Source organism: Larus michahellis, chromosome Z, assembly GCF_964199755.1.
Source record: "Larus michahellis chromosome Z, bLarMic1.1, whole genome shotgun sequence".
NCBI lineage: Eukaryota > Metazoa > Chordata > Aves > Charadriiformes > Laridae > Larus > Larus michahellis.
Window position 1 is genome coordinate 16,650,342 of NC_133930.1, and position 19,646 is coordinate 16,669,987.

Consider the following 19,646-nt stretch of genomic DNA (forward strand, 5'->3'; position numbering starts at 1 on the left):
AAACCTGACTGACTGTATTTGCCCAGGTACTACATACTATGCTTTTTCATTCGAGTGATGCACAGATACTAGCACAGAGGAGAAGGCTTGCAAAGAAAATGCCAACTCTGACTCGGAACTGGCCTTGCTGTGCAGTGGCAATCCAGCGGCACATATAAGAAGGTTATTTAATATTAAGCTTGTGAATAATCCTGTTTGTTTTCCCTCATGTTCCAGCCTGAACTCCCAGTAATGTCACATAGGCTGCTTTCCACCATGATTCCTGTGCTTCGTCGTCTCTTCATAATTTTTGCGAGGTGCTAAGCACTCTGACTCTGCTAGGGGAATTACTTAGCCATGTTCTCATGTTAAATATATAACCGTGCCTGCTTAAAATCAGATGTCTTTGACTTCTTTGCTGGATTGGGGCCACATTGCTGAGTCCTGACGGAATTTAAACTTTAACGCTAGCAAGACGCTGAAGAGTTTTGTTGGGTTTTTAAACTGCCACAGAAATGTTTTACAGCACTGGAATTATCATTTAATCTCTTTATGTAAAGTGTGAATAATTATCTCAGTGAAATGTTTTCCTTTAAGTAAAACCACATTTTTTAAAGCAGATTACTAGGGGGTTGGTTCTAGATACAGACACAGACATTTCTTTTTAATTTTTTGTTATGATATTTGACATTGAATTGATGCCTTATACTTCTTCAAACCATTTGGAATATAATTTTTGCTAATGTAGGGAAATTCTCTCCTTTTTCTTTGCAATTGTTTGTACAAATAACAAAGCAAAGAGCTTTTGTCTTCTGGATGACTGTTATCTAAGTATTAATAATAATTTCAAAAAAAAAAAAAGAAGAAAAAGCCTCAGCAAAATTACCACCGTAGTTGAGAAAAGTGTTTATAGCCTGAAAAAATTACTACTCTCATAAACAGGCCTGGATCCTCTTCCTTAGTGATACAAGTACGTGTAAAGCTGAGTATCAGCTCAGCAATTCATATCTGCATGATAGCAGGTAAATGTTGCAGTTTCTTTCAACTGAGATGCATCTACTTTGCTGCTTTGATGTGTTTTGGGGGCTGAAAGTCAAACAAAGCAATTAAGTCTTTTCCAAGTTAGAAGTTTTCTATCTGTGCAGTAGACAGAAAGTTAAGACCGTCACTTCAATTCTCTATTAGCAAGTCTCTTCTGACGGAGATGATCTACTAGTCTTATAGGTAAGATCCTCCCTCTTTGTACCTATTCCATTAGGTTACTGCTGTCTAAGCATAACAGATTTTACTGTAAGTAAAGAATTGATACGCCATATGCCATAGCCATCCTTTTACTTCGTAGCCTAGTTCTTGGAGTATGACTTTATAGCTGGATTCACCTACAACAGCTTTCATGACAAACCTAGAGCAATGTCCAAACTCTGGATTCACTGAAGGGCTCCTTAACCACATCCAAGAACTGATAACCGTTTGGCATGTTACCAGTTTAAATGCAGTTTAAATCAGAATAATTAGCTGGCACTTCCATCCATGGGAAAAAGAAATCACCTCTGGTAAAATTGTTGAAGGTGTCTATTACGATGGAGAGACAAATAAATTTGGTGTTAAAATGAAGCTTTCATATAGTCTCTTTTCCAAAATTAAAAGTTTGTTTAGGGAAAAAAAAAAATTTCTAAATCCAAAGTGAGCAATTATTTTAATACATTCCATTTTTAATTTTAATACTTAAAACTATTATAAATTATTTAGCCTACATAGAGCTCTAATTAATAATATGGAATTGCCTCTGTTCCAATAGTTATAATTTCTCATAATGGTGTACCTTTTAATAATCCTCAAATTTGCATCAAACCATGCATAATAAATGCAGCTTTTTGCCAGAGTCCCTCATTCTTTTCCAGTGGTGCTGCCTTTTGTTGTTAGGGTTTTTGTGTTTTGGTTTTTTTTCTTCTGAAACTTGCCCTTTATGAGATTTTTTCCTTTTTTTTAATTTGCAGTACACAATTTCTGCTTCTACAGTATTATTCCTTGTTCTTTTCATATCCCAGATAACCACATACAGGAGGTGGATGGTGTGTTATTCATATCAACTGTGACAATTTGTTATTTCTGTTTCTTAACAGGGCTGAGTATATAGCCCTGACAAGGGTTCTATAAAAGCAGGCATTCATCCAAGTGCTGCTGATGACTCAATCAAGCTGTAATATCAGCAAGCAGGGGAAGAAGTCTTCGGTCCCTGTCAGTTTTAGATTGTGTTGATTGGAAGGGCTGTAACTCATTTCATCTGCAGGACGATGCTGTCCTGTTGGCATTCAGGGGAATGAGGGTGCGCTGGCAAAGTGATTTCAGCTATGCATGATCAGCCAAACCCATGTGAATGTTTTTACACAAGCGCAGAAAGATTTCCTCTAGGTGCCACTAATCTTGCCGTGGGGTAGCTTGGAAGGAGTAGCTGTGCTGTGAAAAATAAAGGTCTTTCACCCAGAAAAGTTCTGCAAGCCTCTACTGGGGAGTTGCATGCACAAGGTTCAGTTCAGATGTGGAGAGTCTGGAGTTACATTCCCTTCTCAGTACTTGGTTCTTACTCGGTGTTGGATGTATGTGGTGTGTGTTCATCTGCATTGCACGCTCTTGTGTGTCCTTGGCTGGGATCTAATGGGATGTTGAAATGTAGCAATGTACAGAAAAGCTCCTCAGATTAATCCTTTACTCAGTGGTTTTGTGGTTCATTTTGCAGCAGAGAGGCCACCTTTGGTTCTGGACTAGCTGCACGTGTGCTGCTTTGGCAAGCAGTGCTAAACTGGAGGAGGTTACAGAGGAAAAAACTCTCTCATATTTGGAGTACAGGGAGTTAACGGAGATGGCAAAAGCAGAAGTCCCTTCATAGGCCCAGTTTAATGAAGTGTAATGTCCTTCTCCTTCCTTCGAGTCCTTCCAGCTATCTAAACGTAAAGATCTCACTTCAAACAGCAGTTTTGTTTATAAGCAAAACTCTTTATGGTTTACTCGTAGTGTTAACATTGCTACCTGACCAGGGTAGAAGCAAACCACTCAGTACGCTGTGACTAAGCTATTTATTTTCCCAGGGATTTTCTTAGCCCACTTCTGCCTGTTTATGCTGACTATGTTCGCATCCCACTGGAGAGATGTCGTGTTTAAATTAACTTGTGATTGACCTTACTCCAACATTGCTGTAGAAAAGGGCCAAGAATTTTTTTCATCCTTTTTATAACTCCTGGCTCCCTTTCTGTCCTGAAGCAATTAGCCTGACCTGACCTCTAGCCAAATGTTCCTGTGGTCAAGTTTCAGCTGGCTTGAGGACAGTCAGCTGCTGTAATTTTTTTTTCTGGTTTTAGCTCTGTTCATTCTTACAAACTGCTGGAGTTGGGTAAGATATAGACTATTATTCCTTAGGATAGTGTATATTACCGACACTGAAATTTATTTTCTGATAAATAGCGGTGGCTTTATTAGTGGCATTTGTCTTTCATACACATACAGAGGTAGGTGTTGGGAGGTAGATATTGCTAGATTGTTAAAGGTCAGTTTTGTGCTCAAGCTGACAGAGAAGCTGTCTCTAGCTAGGTTAATGCTGCAGCCTCTGAACAGCAGTGTTCTTGTTGGCAGCGAGCTCGCAAGAGTGTCTTAGAGGAACGGCAGTGGGCAGTTATAATACAGATCTGTGAGAACTTTCTGCAAGGCAGCAGCTGTCTGATGATGGGGCAGGTGGCGCTTCAGAGGACTCTTCTCTCAGAAATGTTATTCTGTACCACCAAAAGCAGTGTCATGATGGGGCAGCTCCTGCTTTTCTCCAGATCGACTCCCACGAGACCGGAGCTGTGGTGGTGTAGCTCTGCCGTGGCCTCCAATACCTCTAAAAGTGGTAGTGGTACCCACAGCTCAGCAGAGCTTTTGGTATATGTGCTGGATGCAGAGGAGTCATGTAAGCCCTGGTGCTTCACAACTTTGCAGAGCTCATTTTACCTGGGACGGACCTTGAGTATAAGCCCTGCCCCAAGGGCTCTGGGTTTGAGCTCCAAGGCGGCCAGCATAACTTGCCCTTTCCCAGAGGCTTTGTACAAAGGATGGAGCATGACCCATCCATATTTTCGAATGAGAGGAGTTACTGTTTAGAGCTCACTCCTGTCCGTACTGGGCATGTTCAGAGTACACCAGTTGGATTTTTCTCAGTGGAGGATTCCATGTGGATTTAGGCAGAGCAGAGACACGATTGCTTTGCCTTGCTAATACAGTGGCGTTTGTGAGAATCCACAGAAGCAGCATCATTTTGGCAAATGGCAAAGGATTAAGCAGCAATTTTGATCACCTTTGAGGTTTAGGAATGCAAATTAATCCTGTAGCCTGTTTTAGAGAGCTAGATGTTTTAGTTAAGGTCTGTGGCTCAGTTGGCACTTCCCAATAATTACAGAATTGCTCTTAAAGAAGTAGTAGGTGCTGCTGGAGGGGCGGTTGTGTCCTCCCTTCCACCCTGGCTGCTCACTCCCATGCCTGTGCTGCCCCTGCTCCGCTCCTGGGCTGAATGTGTGTGGAGTCCTGATAAATCCAGTTAGCAAACAGATTTGTTACAATTAATGTTTATGGATTAATTTTAACTGGAACAGTTTCCTAATGGAGTTCACTGCATGCAGGTATATAAACAAGTCTGCCAGCGCAAGAAGACGACCAGTACTGGAATGGATTGTTTTCATCTGCAGCAACGTGGTTGTTGACCTCTGGGATGTATTTCCAGGCTCCTGGGTTGGTGCTCCGGCTGTCAAACTGCTCTTGCTGGGAGGAAGCTGAGATGGCTGCCAGTCACAGCGCAGGGGTGGAGGGTATAGCTGTGCTATGATGGTTGCATGTGGAGGCTGATCCTGGTCCCACCACAGACTTGTTTCGTGGGGTTATGAAAAATGAAATGGTGTTCACAGATGTGCTCTGAATGACAGACTCATTTGACCACATTTGTTCTCACAGGAGAACTCCTGTGAGGGTTTGGGCTGTTGTCAGGCAGGAAGAAGTAGGAAAGCTTGGAGAAGAGTGGTAGGAAAATCAGCAGAGGCTGGTGGACACTGGAGAACGGGCAAGTGTTGAATACGGGGGCAGCACAGGATGCCTGGGTTTTGCACCAGGGAAGAGAGCAGAAGGGTTGTAAATAAAGTGACGTTGTGCTCAGGCCTGTGAAAGGGAAAACAAAACTTTAGGGAGAAAGGGGAAGGACAGAAGGGAAGGAGGGGCTGTTCAACAGGGTAGAAATCGTGTAAGAAGAGAGGAATTGACAGATACAGAGAAGCATTTCTGTAGAAGATTTATTAATAAGAGACAATCAGAATCCTTTAAACAAGAGCACGGATGGAACAGGGGAACAACTGAGCTAGCTGAAAACATAGCTGATCTCGGATGAACCTCGTGCTGTGCCAGTGTAGCTCCTTTCCGAGAGTAGGAGCATTGCTGGCCTGTGATTTGCTTTATGAACTTTTTCCCAGGCCTGTGCACTCCGGCTGTTGCAGCCTTCACTGCTCCCCAGGGTGCCCCAAATCCTCACCAACACACTCCAACCTCAGCCCACCCCTTCCTTCCTCCCTTCCCACCGGGATAAGTCCCCTTTGGAGGTCACCCAGTGCCAGGCAGGTCCCCAGAGCTCCCCCAGCTCTTCTCTTGGTGTGGCTGCCCCATGCCCACTCCGACTGGCCGCAGGGTGCCCGGGTGGTGCATCTGGGCATCCCCGCCGTGGTGTGGCTGTGGTGGGGGGAGCATCTCCTGGCTTGCCTTTGCAGGTCTGGGTTAGACTCCGCCAGCCTAGAGAGGCTGGAATAAATGCCTCCCATACTGAGCCTGAAACTCGAGAGTTATTGAGCAGTTGTGTTAATGAGGGTGTGAGAAATACCTTCTGATTTTCAAGTTTTGTACTAAACAGCATGAATGAGAAATCTGGAATTGGTAGTAGCTTTGGGTTTTTTTCTGTAGTGTGATTCAATCTGATCTCTTGGGGTAAGAAAATTAAGGAGGGAATTATCTTTTGTTACCATAGTTTCATGTACTTGGCGTGCTCGTATTTTATAGTTTCTGACTAAATTCAAACTTTGCTAACTCTGCTAGGAGACTGACTAGTTTTTGATACCCAGATTTAACAGCATCAGTTGTTAATCGGTAACACCCACGTACAGGTTGTTACTCATCAGTAGGCTTGGTTGTTTGGACACTTGTGATTTAGTCTCCTGTTAGATGAAGAAAGGAAATGTCTAATTGAAAACACTCCAGTGTACAATCGAGGTTTGTCATACTGATTTGCGGTCAAATGTAAAAGTGGAGCTATTTCTCTCTCTCTCTCCACTGCCTTACTGAGCTGGGCTGTCAGTGTATCTTGGCAGTTTTGTGCCACAGAACAAGAAACTGGTGCCTGACTGTTGCTTCAGCATTTGTGTTCATTTTGATGTTGCACCTTTGGTTTTGAAGGCCTCCAGTAGCCTCTGTGCTCCACTGGTGTGGCTGTAAATGGTCAGGTCCTACTCAATGGTATGCATGTTCCCCTACTACATACAGAGACCTCAGGGTCTCCGTATGACATTTCGGGGGCATGGTACAATTTTGTGCAGAAGGCTGTGCTGCCCACAAGTCCAGCCTATTCCAGCTTCTGCCCTTCCATGTTATTATCAGATCCTGGTGATAATGGCAGGGGCAAAGTCGTGTCCCTCAGACAGGATCGTGTGATGGGGTTGTGGGCTATGGATGTGGGAGGTGGAGTGGGGTGCTTTTGCGGGAGGTTGCAGAGGCTTGTTGGGTTACGCGTGGGCTGTAAAGGTTTGTATGCTTGGAGGTTGTGAAGGGTTGTGTGGATGGGCTCGGCTCCGTCGGAAGGTGCCTTCTCAGAAATTACATGGGCAGAAGTTTCCAGCATGAGACAGTGTGGGTGGCAGCCCTCGTAGAGCAGCGCGGCAGAGCAGGGGCACCGCAGACGGTGCTCAGGGTTTCGCAGGTGCCGGCAGGGAACAGAACAGAACAGAAGAGAGAATTAGCCCAGGTTACTCTCATTCTTGCAGCCCCACTGCTAGTGCCACCCTCTCCTCTTCTCCTGGCCTGCTGCCTGCCACGGGCAGTGGCCGTAGGTACTAAGCTGGTGTTTCTCTGCCAACCCAGGAAGGGTTATACATGGCATGCGAAGATGAACGTGGCTTAGAGGGGCATGAGCTAGAACGGGGATCATCGTGTCTTTGGGATACATCCCCCAAAGGCTGCTGGGGCTGGGGGTTGTAAGGGTGCTCCTCCCTGGAAGCAGGCTGGAGATTGACAATGCTTGATTTCTTCCCCCTCTATATTAAATGAACTAGAAACCCGTAAGCTAGTTTTCTTGTAAAAATAGTATTTACTTGCTGTCCCCAACTGCAAGATGATGTATGACCTTATGAGGCAATAAACTGTAAACTAAATAGACTTCTGGTTTAAATCCAATCAGAAATTCAATAAAACTAGATAATAGTTTAAATGTCATGTCATATTAGGTAGTAATATTAGTTTATAAAGAAACTCTTTTATTGTCTTTTGTTATTACAGAATTAGAGGTATGGATCTTCGGCATCTGCTGTTTACTTTGGCAGTGGTCTGCTGTGCAAATGACTCACTTTCTGCAAGTGATGGTAAGTTTTATGATACCTATCTGTGCCTTTGTTTGTGTGCATATATATATATATCTTTATATAAAGAGTATTTTTATATGTCAGGACTATGCAAGTTCCTTGATTGCAGTAACCTAGGTACATAATGTGAAATGTGAAAAATACATCAGTTAATCTTGTAAAGACAGTGGATGAGACTGAGATGTGTTGCAGATGAAGGTGAATTTCGTAGACAGCGTTAGATGCGTGATGTGTAAATAGGCTGGATCAATGTTGGTGTTAGGTATCTGGATTTTCTTTGCTCAGGTGCTGAAGTTATAAAAGAACTGTATGAGGTTAATTTTTGTTATAGAAGCTGGTGGGTTTTTTTCCTTAACAAGGCTTTTTAGTATATTCACATGTTAAGCGTAGAACTATTTGGAAGCACAGAGGAAGCATTTTAAGACTACACTTTGGGCCTGAGGCCAATATGAACAAGTTTCATAAGAAATATACTTAGACATTCTTGAGTAGAGTTTATAAAAGGGATTTGAAAAGAACATGTACCCTCAACCAGCCAGCTGTCTGTGGGTAGCCAGCAGAAGCCTTTTTAGCGAGGAGAAGCTGTGAATGCACATCCTGTGGTGTTCGTGATTCAACAGATCTGCCCAGGGTTCACATCCACTGAGTGTACCTCTGGGTTTACACAGTGCTTCTCCTTCCCATCCTTATTCACCACAATTCTTCCATCTTCTGAATTAAGTGCCAGGCTGGAAAGTACTTGGTCCAGCTGTGCTTTCTCTGATGTTTTTTCTTGTTGCAACCAGCAATGATTTAGAAACATCACCCGGAGGCCTGTTCTGACTCTGGCGGGTCCTCTGGGACTGGTCTTTCACTCATTTGTAACAAAAAATTCCCGTTAACTCCAGTGGAAGTTTAACACTGTGTCAGACTGCTCTGCTTACGCTGGTTGTGATCTGCTCCTGTAAACAAATGCAGCTTAACCTGGTCTGCTCTGTCTTGTTCTGGCCTTTGGAGAGAGCAGCAGCGGTTTTCCATAATTGCTAATTTTATGCAAACGTGTTGCTGCTTCTCCCAGAGCTATGGAGCAGCTGCAGAAGGGCGGTTCCTTAAGCAGGTGCCCCTCCTGTGTCCTCAGTGTCAGCAGAGAAAGTCAGAGAGGGCAGTTTGACGAGTAATTTTGTCAAAAGTGGGGTGGAAAGAGTAATAAACCGATAAAATTTTCAGTGAAAATTTCTGAACCTCACTCAATTTCTATTTTTTTTTCCTTTAACTGAATGCAAGTGTTACTGAATGCAAATTAAATACCTTTAGAGTTGCACGCCATGTTTCATTAGCCTTTCTAGTGTTAGTTTCAGAACTAAACCAAAGGGCTAGGGCATACTTGCCTGTAGTAATAACTGTCCTACAGTTTAAAGGTATAATCACCCCCCTTTGCCCTGATACAGTTCTGTAATTTCTTGAAGTTGCACACTTAAAATTTCTAGATTAAAAATGAGGTTTGAATAGGGAAAACACAAGTTTCTGTTTATTTACTTCTATGTGTGTGGCTCAGACGCCTGTCCTCTGTTATCAGGAAGAGAATCTCTAAGATTCTCTTATCCCTTGATAGTTAAGGCCTTTCCTTTAACATTTATCAAATTTGGTTTAAGTTCCTAGTGTATCTGACCATTGAAGGCGATGAATTAATCACATTTTCACTTGTGTTCCCTACTTTCATTTCCTACTTGCAGCAGCACTTCCACTCTGCTACCTACATGTCCCATGGGAAGAGCGTGCCTATTTAGGAAGTGTTTAAGGAAGCGTGGTGCAGTGAAGTGTTTATTTTCATATTAGAATTTGGCTGAAACAATGTGTTTTGAATCCTTCTCTGTCTTCTGATTTGGTTAAAAGAAGAGGAATTTTCTGACAGGAATTTGCAGAATAAAGCTATATACTCATTTTCCCTTTTTTGTGTACCAATCTCTTTAGTTAGACCTATGAACTGAAATAAATTTTTCAAATTCCTCCTTGGTTCTGCTGAAATGTGGAAAGTCAGTATTTCACAGTGAAATATGATACCTGTACCAGCTCCTATTCATTGCCTCATACAGAATGGTCAGTAGAACGAAAATGGATGTGTCCTGACTTGATCCTTCCCCCCCAGTGTCTGCATTTTACAGTGCACTCATTCAACAGACAAAAATAATCCCTGCCCAGATGCAGTCTACTAGACCAATTGATTTCTGTCTCAAGATTTAAGAGCATATGAGGATTTTTTGGTCCTTGGCAGATGAGGTGTGGTCTAGATGTCCTAAGTTCAGTAAAAATCTGTGTTATAAATAAAACTTAACCACAACATCATCTTTGTATAACTTTGTCTATACTGATGAAATAGTAACTTCCATAAGCTTACCTTCAGAATCAAAAAATGAAGAACATTTTAGTTGTGTTCCTGTGCTTAAATGCAAGACGCAATACTAAATATTTATGTCCTGATTTGCTGCACTATTGAAGAGTTGTGTGTGTGAAGGGAAGAGCTTTGCTGTCCCAAGAATAAATTTCTAACCACTACACTGCTTCTAATGCCATAACACATTTATTCTGAGTAAGGGACATGCTCAGCTGAGAAAGCAATCCAAGAAAGTGTAAGTCAAACAGGAATATTTGAGATGACAGCAGGAGAGAACATCCATTTGCCATTTTTGCATGATTTAGGACAGAGTATTATTTGAGATCTGCTTATTAGCTCTTTTGTTCTTTTTTTCCCCACATGAATGTGCTTGTACCTGCATAAGCTCTCATGAGCATCCAACACCACTCAAGTAATGAATCCTGACAACCTTACAGAGCTCTGCCCAGCGCAGTCTTGCTGAGGCCTTCCTTTAAACTTAATTAGATGCACTCCATGCCTGTACCATATCTGATACGTTGCCCAAGGGACTGGATTTACAGTGTCATGGTTCCCTAAAAAATCCACTTCAGTAATTGTATTTCTTCTGGCAGCACATTAGAAAATAGCACATACTTGCTGATCTTCTACCAAAGCACGTTACTGAGACAGTGAAATACTGACTTATGGAAAGCTTTTATGTCTTGAAAGTAAGTAAAGATTATGTTCAGCCTTAAAAGACCTGTGCTTCAAGCTGGCTCCGTGCCATGGGGCCGGATCTGCTCTTGGCACAGGGTGAAATCCCATACATGTTTCCTCCTGGAGGGGGAGAGGGTGTGAGGCCAGCAGTTGGCCAGGCAACTGCACAGCATTTGGGACTAGATATTGGACATTTAGTCACCTATTTGCTGTCTCCAGGCTGGTGCCAAGTTCTGCTGGAGGCTTTCCATTGATTTAGCTCGTTTTCATGCTCTTCTTTTGCGAAGAGCTTGGCTTGCTGTCTCCTTAAACTGAGGCTAGCATGAAGTGACAGGGTTGCCCACCGTGTCCGAGATGGCAATGCTGAACGTGACCGAGCATGTCTACTGCACCAGGTCTTCAGCTGTAGTTCAGAACTGAGCAGGTCTGGGACTTGCAGCCCTCTACCAGGGAAAACTGACCCACACACTGTCCATGTCCTTGAGGTGCCTGCTGTACGATAGTAAGGGCAGAACAGAGGCAGTGGTAGAAAGAAAGTGTAAAGGCCACAATAACAGGAAGGTAATTTCAAATAGGCATGTAGTTACAATAGGTAAATGAGTTTTGTGCCCTAGGGATTGGAAAACGTAAGGCCTATTTTCACAACTAATGAAGACATTTTTCTTAAGTCAACAGAACTAACACTTCTAAGAGTTTAGGTTGCTTTGAAGATGGGGAATTGTGTGATTGTGAAAGTTTAGTTTAATTTAGTTAATTAGGTACATGAACAAGAAAGAGTACTGCTTCATTAGTACATCACCTACATCTGTGCAATATTAATAGTCATTCAAGGAAAAAATAAGAGCTTATGTACACATACACGATTTCTGTTTGAGATAGATTAATATAACTGTGGTGTTTCAAATACATATCCAGTACACACCTAGGTATTTTGCTTCACTATACCTGCTGACACCAGAAGTGGTTGAGGGGAATTGCTCCAGACAGACTGAAAAATATTTAGGAAGCAAAGTAAATTTTGTCTGCTCATTCCTTCTCTACAGCTGATGAGTGTAGGTCACATAAGGACATAGAGGAATAAACTGGGAATTAGTCCCAGTTAATAAAACAATACATAAGCTCAAGCAGTTCCAAAACTAATTTCTTCCCAGTGAAAAGAAGTGGGAAATGTCTTTTATAATTTTTTATACTAGATCAAAGTTCATTCTAGACTATTACAACTATGCTAATTCATCTTCTGAAGCAAGTTTAGAGGCATTCATATTTAATGATAGCACAATAAAAATATTTTTGAGTGAACTGGTTTTGTACAATGATAATTTTAAGAGCTACAAGCCTGCGTTTATTGTTCATTTTATCTAATCTGATTTTAGAAATGAATTTCTTTTTTTTCCATCACAACTTTTTTTAATTATTGTATGAAGCTGTTATGCTCAAGTGCTCTATTTTCCTCACTTTTGTATAAGAAGTAGGATTAATTTTTTTCTGAGACATATCAAATCTAATTTTTACTTCCATCAAAATGTGCTTTTGTTATGCTGGTGTCTGCTCGCTTATTGTACTTGGATGCTTTGCATGCGTTACATATCCAGATTAAACCATCTAAGTTTAGGTGTGCACTGGATATCAGAGCTCCCATTTATAGACGTGGAGATTGAATCCATAACGCATGCATACACGGCTTTAGTGTCATTAAAGGCACCCCTGGACACCCGAGATAATCTGCATGGGACTCACAGTGATGACACAGGACCTGCAGGACATCTGCATCATTCTGGAATGGCCAGAAGCTTAAAGAGCTCTATAAAAAGAGTAAGGCCAGGCATCTCATGTGTACCTGAATATCTTTTCAGGCAATTAAATCAATTCTATCAGCTGTTCTTTGTTCCAGGGACTGTATTGACTACCTCTCCATTGACTATTGGGAGCTTGGATACCTAAGGATGAGATTCATCCATGTATGAAACTTATGGATATCCTCTAGGTACCCAAAAAAACTGCATGAAACTTGTAGGTAGGACATCTGTGCCTTTTGAAGCTGGAAGGCAGGCAGAATATCCTAGGTTGTCTGAGGTAGCTACAGATGTTTAGGCAACTGGATTTTGCCCTACCTTGCATAAAGAGAGCTAAATATAGGTGTCTGCATTTTGAACTGAGCCTCACCCTTATAGCTGCCTAGTTTGGATGTGCATAATTCTGTGTGCTTTCATCTGGGTAGTGTCAGAGCTGCTCAGCCACACGCTGTAAGTCTTCTGGTGCAACCAATGTAAAGGGTCTTCTCACTGGATTGACAAGATAGCAGTTGGGTTCTTGCCATCACCATGAAGTTAAATAGCAGATGGATGTTGTCTAAAGGCATGGATTTTACTTTTGTTACACACAGAGGAGTTCTTAGTCTAAGCAGGAAGGTCCCTTTGAATTGCCTTTGAATATTCTCTGCTGAGAAAGGGAGATTTATCCATCTGTCCATGGAGTCTGGAGGTACCAGGGACTTCATTGCTTGGCTTGAAATATTCTGAAAAAAGATCAATAGCTGTGTGGGGTCTTGGTTGAAAACTTGTTTTGTGATTTAGGCAAACTCAAATTTTATAGATTGCAGTCAGTATAGTGACAAGCTGTTTCTCACACACGAAGGGTATTCTTTTGCTTTTAATGACTTCTTTTGATGATCAAGAACAGAGGACATATTTACGTATATAACAATCCTAATCTTGTTAGGAAGTGACAAAAGATAATGAGAAAGGTCAGGATTTTCCACATCTTAAGCTGCAAACACTCTTGCCTCCTCTTTGTAAATAGTAATGGCATAATATAGTTGTTAGTCATTTGTTCATTGTGGTCATTTTCTCTTAATTCTGGTGTGTCTTTGCTACAGCCTTTCAGTGTTACCTACTTTCTCAATTATATGCAGCTATCTAAGTACGGAGCACAAGCTAAAGCAGAGCTGCCAGTAAAATCTGAAAAGCTCAAAATTGTGATCAGCTTAGTGCATCCTGGTTTGCATGGACTGGGGCAGAACTGTCGAGAAAGCGTATTTAAAACTTTCACCTGCAAAGCCCTTAGAATAGTTGCCTTATTTCCAGAAGTTGACGTGTTTCTGAGCAAGAAATATGTTCCGTTATGTAGAAGAAATTGCAATAGTGCTGTTCCAGGAGCCAGGATCAGAAAGCTTGGCATGGGGAAGTGTAAGTTATACCACTCTGATCTGGCTAAGCCATTTCGGCTGGAGGGAAGATTCATTTTGGCAGAGAGCAAAGTAGTATTTCCATCGTCACTTTCCATTGCGATTAGGCATGGCTTTGATGTCTAGCAGAAAAATCCAAGGGGAGGCCTTGAGTCTGTGCACTTCTGCGTTACTTTTACAGTGCTTGCTTCCTAGCTAATAGTATATATTTCAGATAAGCCATTTACCTGGGCCAGTGTGATGGTATCTATGCTCTCACATGGAGGAGAATGTCATTCACCTTGTCTTTCTTCTGTGTTGGAAGCATACGTGGTATTTTAACAGGAAGGGATTTTGGATTTCTAAGAGTGGTCTTCCACTTCATTTCCACATGCTGGAAATGAATTGTAGACAGGCCTATACTTTGTAAGAAAACACAGAAAATAAAAACATAATGCAAAAATTTTTAGCTATAGTAGGCTCAATTTATGGCCCTAAAAATCCGCGTTTAGGCTTGTAACTGAGTAGATCTGGTGGTTCAAATGCTAACCTGGCTTGACAGAGACTTAGCTCTTTCGTCCTTTCCTCCAAACCACATCTGTGACTCCAGCATTTACTGAAGACTTTCAAGACTTTGGTTATCTTCATCCACAAGCCTGACAAAAACAATTCACGAACAATCAGCTTCAGTCAGACACCCTGCAAAATAACGTACGTGCCATAGTTACCCCATCCAGTTATCTCTGTTATCTTTAACATTCCTGTTATCATGTATATTTCCTTCATTGCTCTTTAGTTGCCATCACATTTTCTTCTCTTTTGAACACAAACTCGCCAATTTGCTGTCTTCTGATTGCTGGGTTTTGAGGTCATTTTCAAGAATCAGCTACACCTGTGGCAGTAGTGCCAGGTGTCGTCAGAAGGGGAAGTCAGTCTTGCTGCCTCTCGGCTGCCAACCTTGTAATCCCAGCGTACGTCTTCGCTCTACCAAGCAGACCTGCAGACTGCAGCCAAGCCACCAGCACTCGCGCTGGTCCTCCTGTGAAGCAGAATTGTTCCTCCTTTACCAGGACTGAGCTGCACCCAAAACTGCTGGCTGATGGTGGCCACTTGTAGCTTGCTTTTGGAGGAGAAGCGGCGAGGCCAGTTGGAAGCACTAACTTTTGCCCACACATGCAGTTAAGGCCGTGTATTCAGAGAGGAAGACCAGATGATGGAGATGATGCAAAAATGTGCACGGCGTTTTTTTACCACTATCTTAAGAAGCTAACAAGTGAGAAAATTCCTAGTTGCAGTTTTTACTTTAACTGCTGTTTTGATATTTTAAATGTAGTTGTATATTTCATGTGAATTATTCAAACAGTTTGTACTGCACTAGCCAGATGAACTGAGTTAATACACTGACTGCATCAGGGGAAGGAAAAGTAGTTCAGGCAAACAGACAGTAATCCATATTATAAAAGCATATTGTATGAGTTATAATGAATCATTCCATGCAGTGGAGCGCACACAGAGCAAATTGCTTTCAGTAACACCCATCTGTGAAAGAAGAAACCCTTGTTACTTCACATTCATAGCATACAATGAAATGACCATGGGAAGGGGTAACTTTTTGTCCTTAATTTAAATGATGATGCAGTTATTGTGCAGTAACTTGCATTGCCTGATATAAAATGCAAGAGGTTTTTAGAATCAAGAGGCTGCCTGCCAATGTTCAACCTTTTCTTTCCAAGCTGCGCTCTTCAAAAGTGACAGTCAGGATCCGACTAGAAACAGAATAAATGCATGACTGAGAATTGGAGAGCCATCACTGAACAGACCTTGTTCCTACCAGTATAAATGAGGGAGCATTGTGTGCACCTCAGCAATATTTTGACACATCTGGGTGTTCTCTTCAGCTATTCCAAGGGATCCGAAGTGAAACACTTTAGAGCAGGAGTTGACAAGATGCCATCCTTGAATCACACAGAATGGCTCTGAAAGCTTTGTGCAGGTCACCATGCTCAGCAGAACCAGATGATTCTCAGGGCTGCAGCCGCACTTCCAGCACAGTTGGGTACTTTGGGAACTGGAGTCACCATTTGGAGGATGGCTGGGTCCAGCCTTGCAGAATTCTTGGTCAGTTGGGCTCCAGAGAGTCCCCCAGTTGTTTGCTTCCCACCTTGGCTGCTCCCCAAGTCTTCCCTGTTTCATTCCAGCAGAGTAATGCTATCCAGGTGATTATCTACTTCCGAAGATGATGGAAAGGGGAACGGCAAGGAGATAGTGCTGGGGAGCTTGGCCATTGTGTGACCCTCCACAACAAGGCTCTGGCAACATTCCCCTTGGGGAATAAAAATACTTGGATGAGGCTATTACCCCTCTTTGCTATTGGAGAGGTGCTCAGAATGAGCTATGGAAGAATAGCCTAGGAATGAGACTGTCGGTGAGAGGCAGAGCTCCAGACTACAATCCTTAAGTAAGGATCCTCTGGCTTCTGAATGTGGAAGAAATCCTGGTACTTAACAAGACAAAGGTTTCTCTATTTTGCTTTCTCTTCCAGACCATTGTAGAAGCATGTGGTAAAATTAAGTAGTAACAGCGATGGTTATTTTTCTGCAGAACTTCTAGAAAATTGTCACCCTCCTAGGGAATTTGAGTTCTTTTTGTATAATGCAGGGAAGACTTTATATTTCCTGAAGAACAGGATTATTATTTTTGCAGATAATTACAAAACTCCTACAAAGTAGGTAATTCTGTGCTAAGGGGTATAGAATAGCCATAAGGTAGGCTGACGGAGCTGGTATATTATCTAAAGAGCCATGCATAATGTCAGTTCAGTCCCATCTTTCGTTCTTATTAAGTTGGTCAAGGAGATTTTCCTGAGAGTTTCAAAGAATGCAACAGGAAGCTGTTAAATATTATATAGTTGGGAATTTATCACTTTTGTCAGCCTTGGCACCAACAAAGTGGGATGAAGCAAATCTGACAGCAATTTTAAAAATGGCTCAATGACATTGCACATCAGAAAGTTTGTTGTCTAGGCAAGGTAAGTTGGAAGAAACATGAACAATGCATATACTGGTAGATGCATCGATAAATATGATATATTTGGGAGTCTGTGTAAGTCATGTTTCTTTCAAAAGACACTTAGGGTCTGTCACCCATAGCTACTGACTCAAAAAAAGATTTCAGCATGCACACAGAAAATGGTAGTTCAGTCCCTACAGTGTGAGTTTTCATACAGCCTTTGATACACCACCATAGCAAAGGTTCCTTAAAAAAATGCCAGGGGATAAAATGGAAGGATTTCCATGGATTAAAAATTAATAAAAAGGGGAAACAAAGGAACAAATGGGACAAACAAAAGGAACAAACATCTCCCACTGCAGAAACATCCAAGGATATTTCCTTTCTACAAACCATTGTCGTGGTTTTGACCGAACTGGCCAATGGACGGTGACAGATGCTCTCCCCTAACCTCTCGCACATGGAGAGGAGGAGGAGGAGACATGAAGAGATTTACGAGTTTAGAAGAAACTAAACTACTTTAATGAAATATTAATAGTAAAATAAAAAGGGAAATAATGAAATAGATACAGTATATACAAAACTGCCTTATGCTCCCAGGATGATGTCACCAGTAGGCACTGGGGAAGTCCCAGACTGGACTCAGTGATGGGTGGCAACTGGATTCCAAAGCTGGAGTCAGGAACACACGGATTGGGATCAAAGGCAGATGAACAGACAGGGTCCTCCTTGAACACTGGCCATTGAAGAAAAGAGAACTGACCCTTTAATCCCTCAGCTTTTCTACTGAGCATGATGCATATGGAATGGAATACCCTGTTGGTCAGTTTTAGGTCACCTGTCCTGTCCGCTCCTCCCTGCAGGTGCGACCACTCTACGCTTTGCCGCTTCCAACCCTCCAACAGGGCAAGTAGCAAAATTAGCTGACCTTGGTTGTTATAGCAATAAGTATAAGCAAGAGCCTCTCTGCATACCATTCCCTGGCACAAACTGTAAACAGGGGTCTTACCACTCTGAGAACGAAGTGTTTTCGGCGCAACGTGCTGTTAATTTCAGAGAGGTAAAAGAGGCCTAGCTAAGAAATAAAATTACTGAACAAAAAGTTGATTCTGTTTTACCTCAAACCAGGGCAACCATACAAGCAGAAATGAAATCAACAAGATCTCTTCTGCTTGGAAAGTTCAGTGGCGGGACAGGACAGAAACTGGTGCCGTCCTGCATCGTGCGAGGGCATGAAAGAGAAGGATGTGAGCAGGCAGGAGCCCTTGGGGGCTGCTGGAGCCCCACGTGCGTGCAGACACTTGGCACGGCACGGCTGGAGCCATGGAACGCGGTGTGGCTGGGGAATGGTGAAAGATCTACCCAGACCAAGAAGTGTGTCTTTTGTGGGCTGTCCCTAAGAAACATGCTGAAAGGAAATATGTTTATTCTGTATTTGGTCTGGGATTTTGTTTGTTTATCATTCCCCTAGTAATGTGTAGTCTTGGCGTTAGGGCTGACACAGAAACTTTAGAAGCAAATTTGAAAACTTGCTGGGATCAAGAGTTTACCCTTGAATCTCTATCTGCTACAGCCCCCTGGTTTTCACTTTGTAAAGACAAAATAACCAGAACAATTAAATGCCTGGCTGGCAAACACCATGTGCGTCACGTTTCTTTTAAAAGGCACTTAATGTTTGCCACCCATGCCTACTGTAAAACAGGAATAAAAAAAAAAAAAAATAAATATTAAATCTTAAACAAGAACATGTACAAAGTAAAATAATGTTATTATACCCTTTGAATTTGTGTTCTGTCTCTTCATCACTGAAGCACAAAACAAAGAATAATGTGATAATTTGCCTTTGAACAGGAAATTGCAAGTGTTAGGGAAGCAAATGTAGGTAATAACTATAAATGTTAACATGGTCTATTTATTATTTGCTGTTAATGGTCAAATAGTTAATACTCAATATAATTACTTCAGTGAAAATGCTGATGTCAACTATAGTTACCGTTGTATAGGATTTAATTCAAACCATCTGTTTTAATCCATTTGTATATATCCCGGGTTGATCTTTGCTTGCAGTGAAGTTTTTTTTCTGGAAGTAAAGAGTAATTATTAAAGGAATGTAACTTATTAGTGGTTCAGTATAAGTCACTGGTCTGATTATTCTCCACGGCTTAATTGAGTCCATTTATTTTATAGGGCAAAGGAGATATGGTTTATTAAAAAGGAGGTATAAACCACTGGTGAACAACGTGGCAAAATGCTGGTGTGGGTGTATGTAAATAACAATTTATTTTCTAGTGAACTGTTTCATTCTCCAGTGTGTTCTTCAGTGGATTTTTAGGGGATGTTTGGTCTTGCTAACTAGTTTAGTTAGCTTTGAATGCAACTGCCTCGTCTGTTTTAGTCAGAAATTGCCCTGTTCTCCAAGGATGCCTCCACTTGGCTCCAGAGCTCAGCTCTTCATACTGTGAAGATCTATCAAGCTTCTTCACAGGAAAAACACGTGCATCTAGGGCCGCTCCACAAGTAATGAAATGGATGTGAGATCAATAACTTATTATCTTTCCTTTCTGAGTCCATGGTATTTGCACAATAGGAAGCTGTAGAAGTTAATCAGAAAAACCCACAGTATCTCCTGTTACTCTTGGCACGTGCCTTTCAACACTCCTAGGGCGGTTCAGAACTAAATTAAAGTCCTGGCTGGATTATGCCATGCTTTACAGAGGCAGAAGGCAAGACTTTGCTCTTGAAAGGATGCACTGGGAGCTCTTCAAGTTACCCAGCTGTCACAGCTGAAACTGTTTAACCTCCCATTCCTGGC

General features: G+C 42.0%; 1 protein-coding gene across 7 annotated transcripts in view; it reads left to right on the forward strand.

Moving 5' to 3' along the window:
* The window catches only part of GHR (growth hormone receptor), a 129,119-nt gene that overhangs the window by 53,883 nt on the left and 55,590 nt on the right, over positions 1–19,646 (forward strand). For all 7 annotated transcript variants that reach the window (XM_074569537.1, XM_074569534.1, XM_074569541.1 and 4 more), the window contains one exon: positions 7,531–7,613. In XM_074569537.1, the coding sequence (XP_074425638.1) occupies positions 7,541–7,613 (73 nt within the window). In that variant the 5' untranslated portion in view covers positions 7,531–7,540. The remainder of the gene's footprint in view (positions 1–7,530; positions 7,614–19,646) is intronic.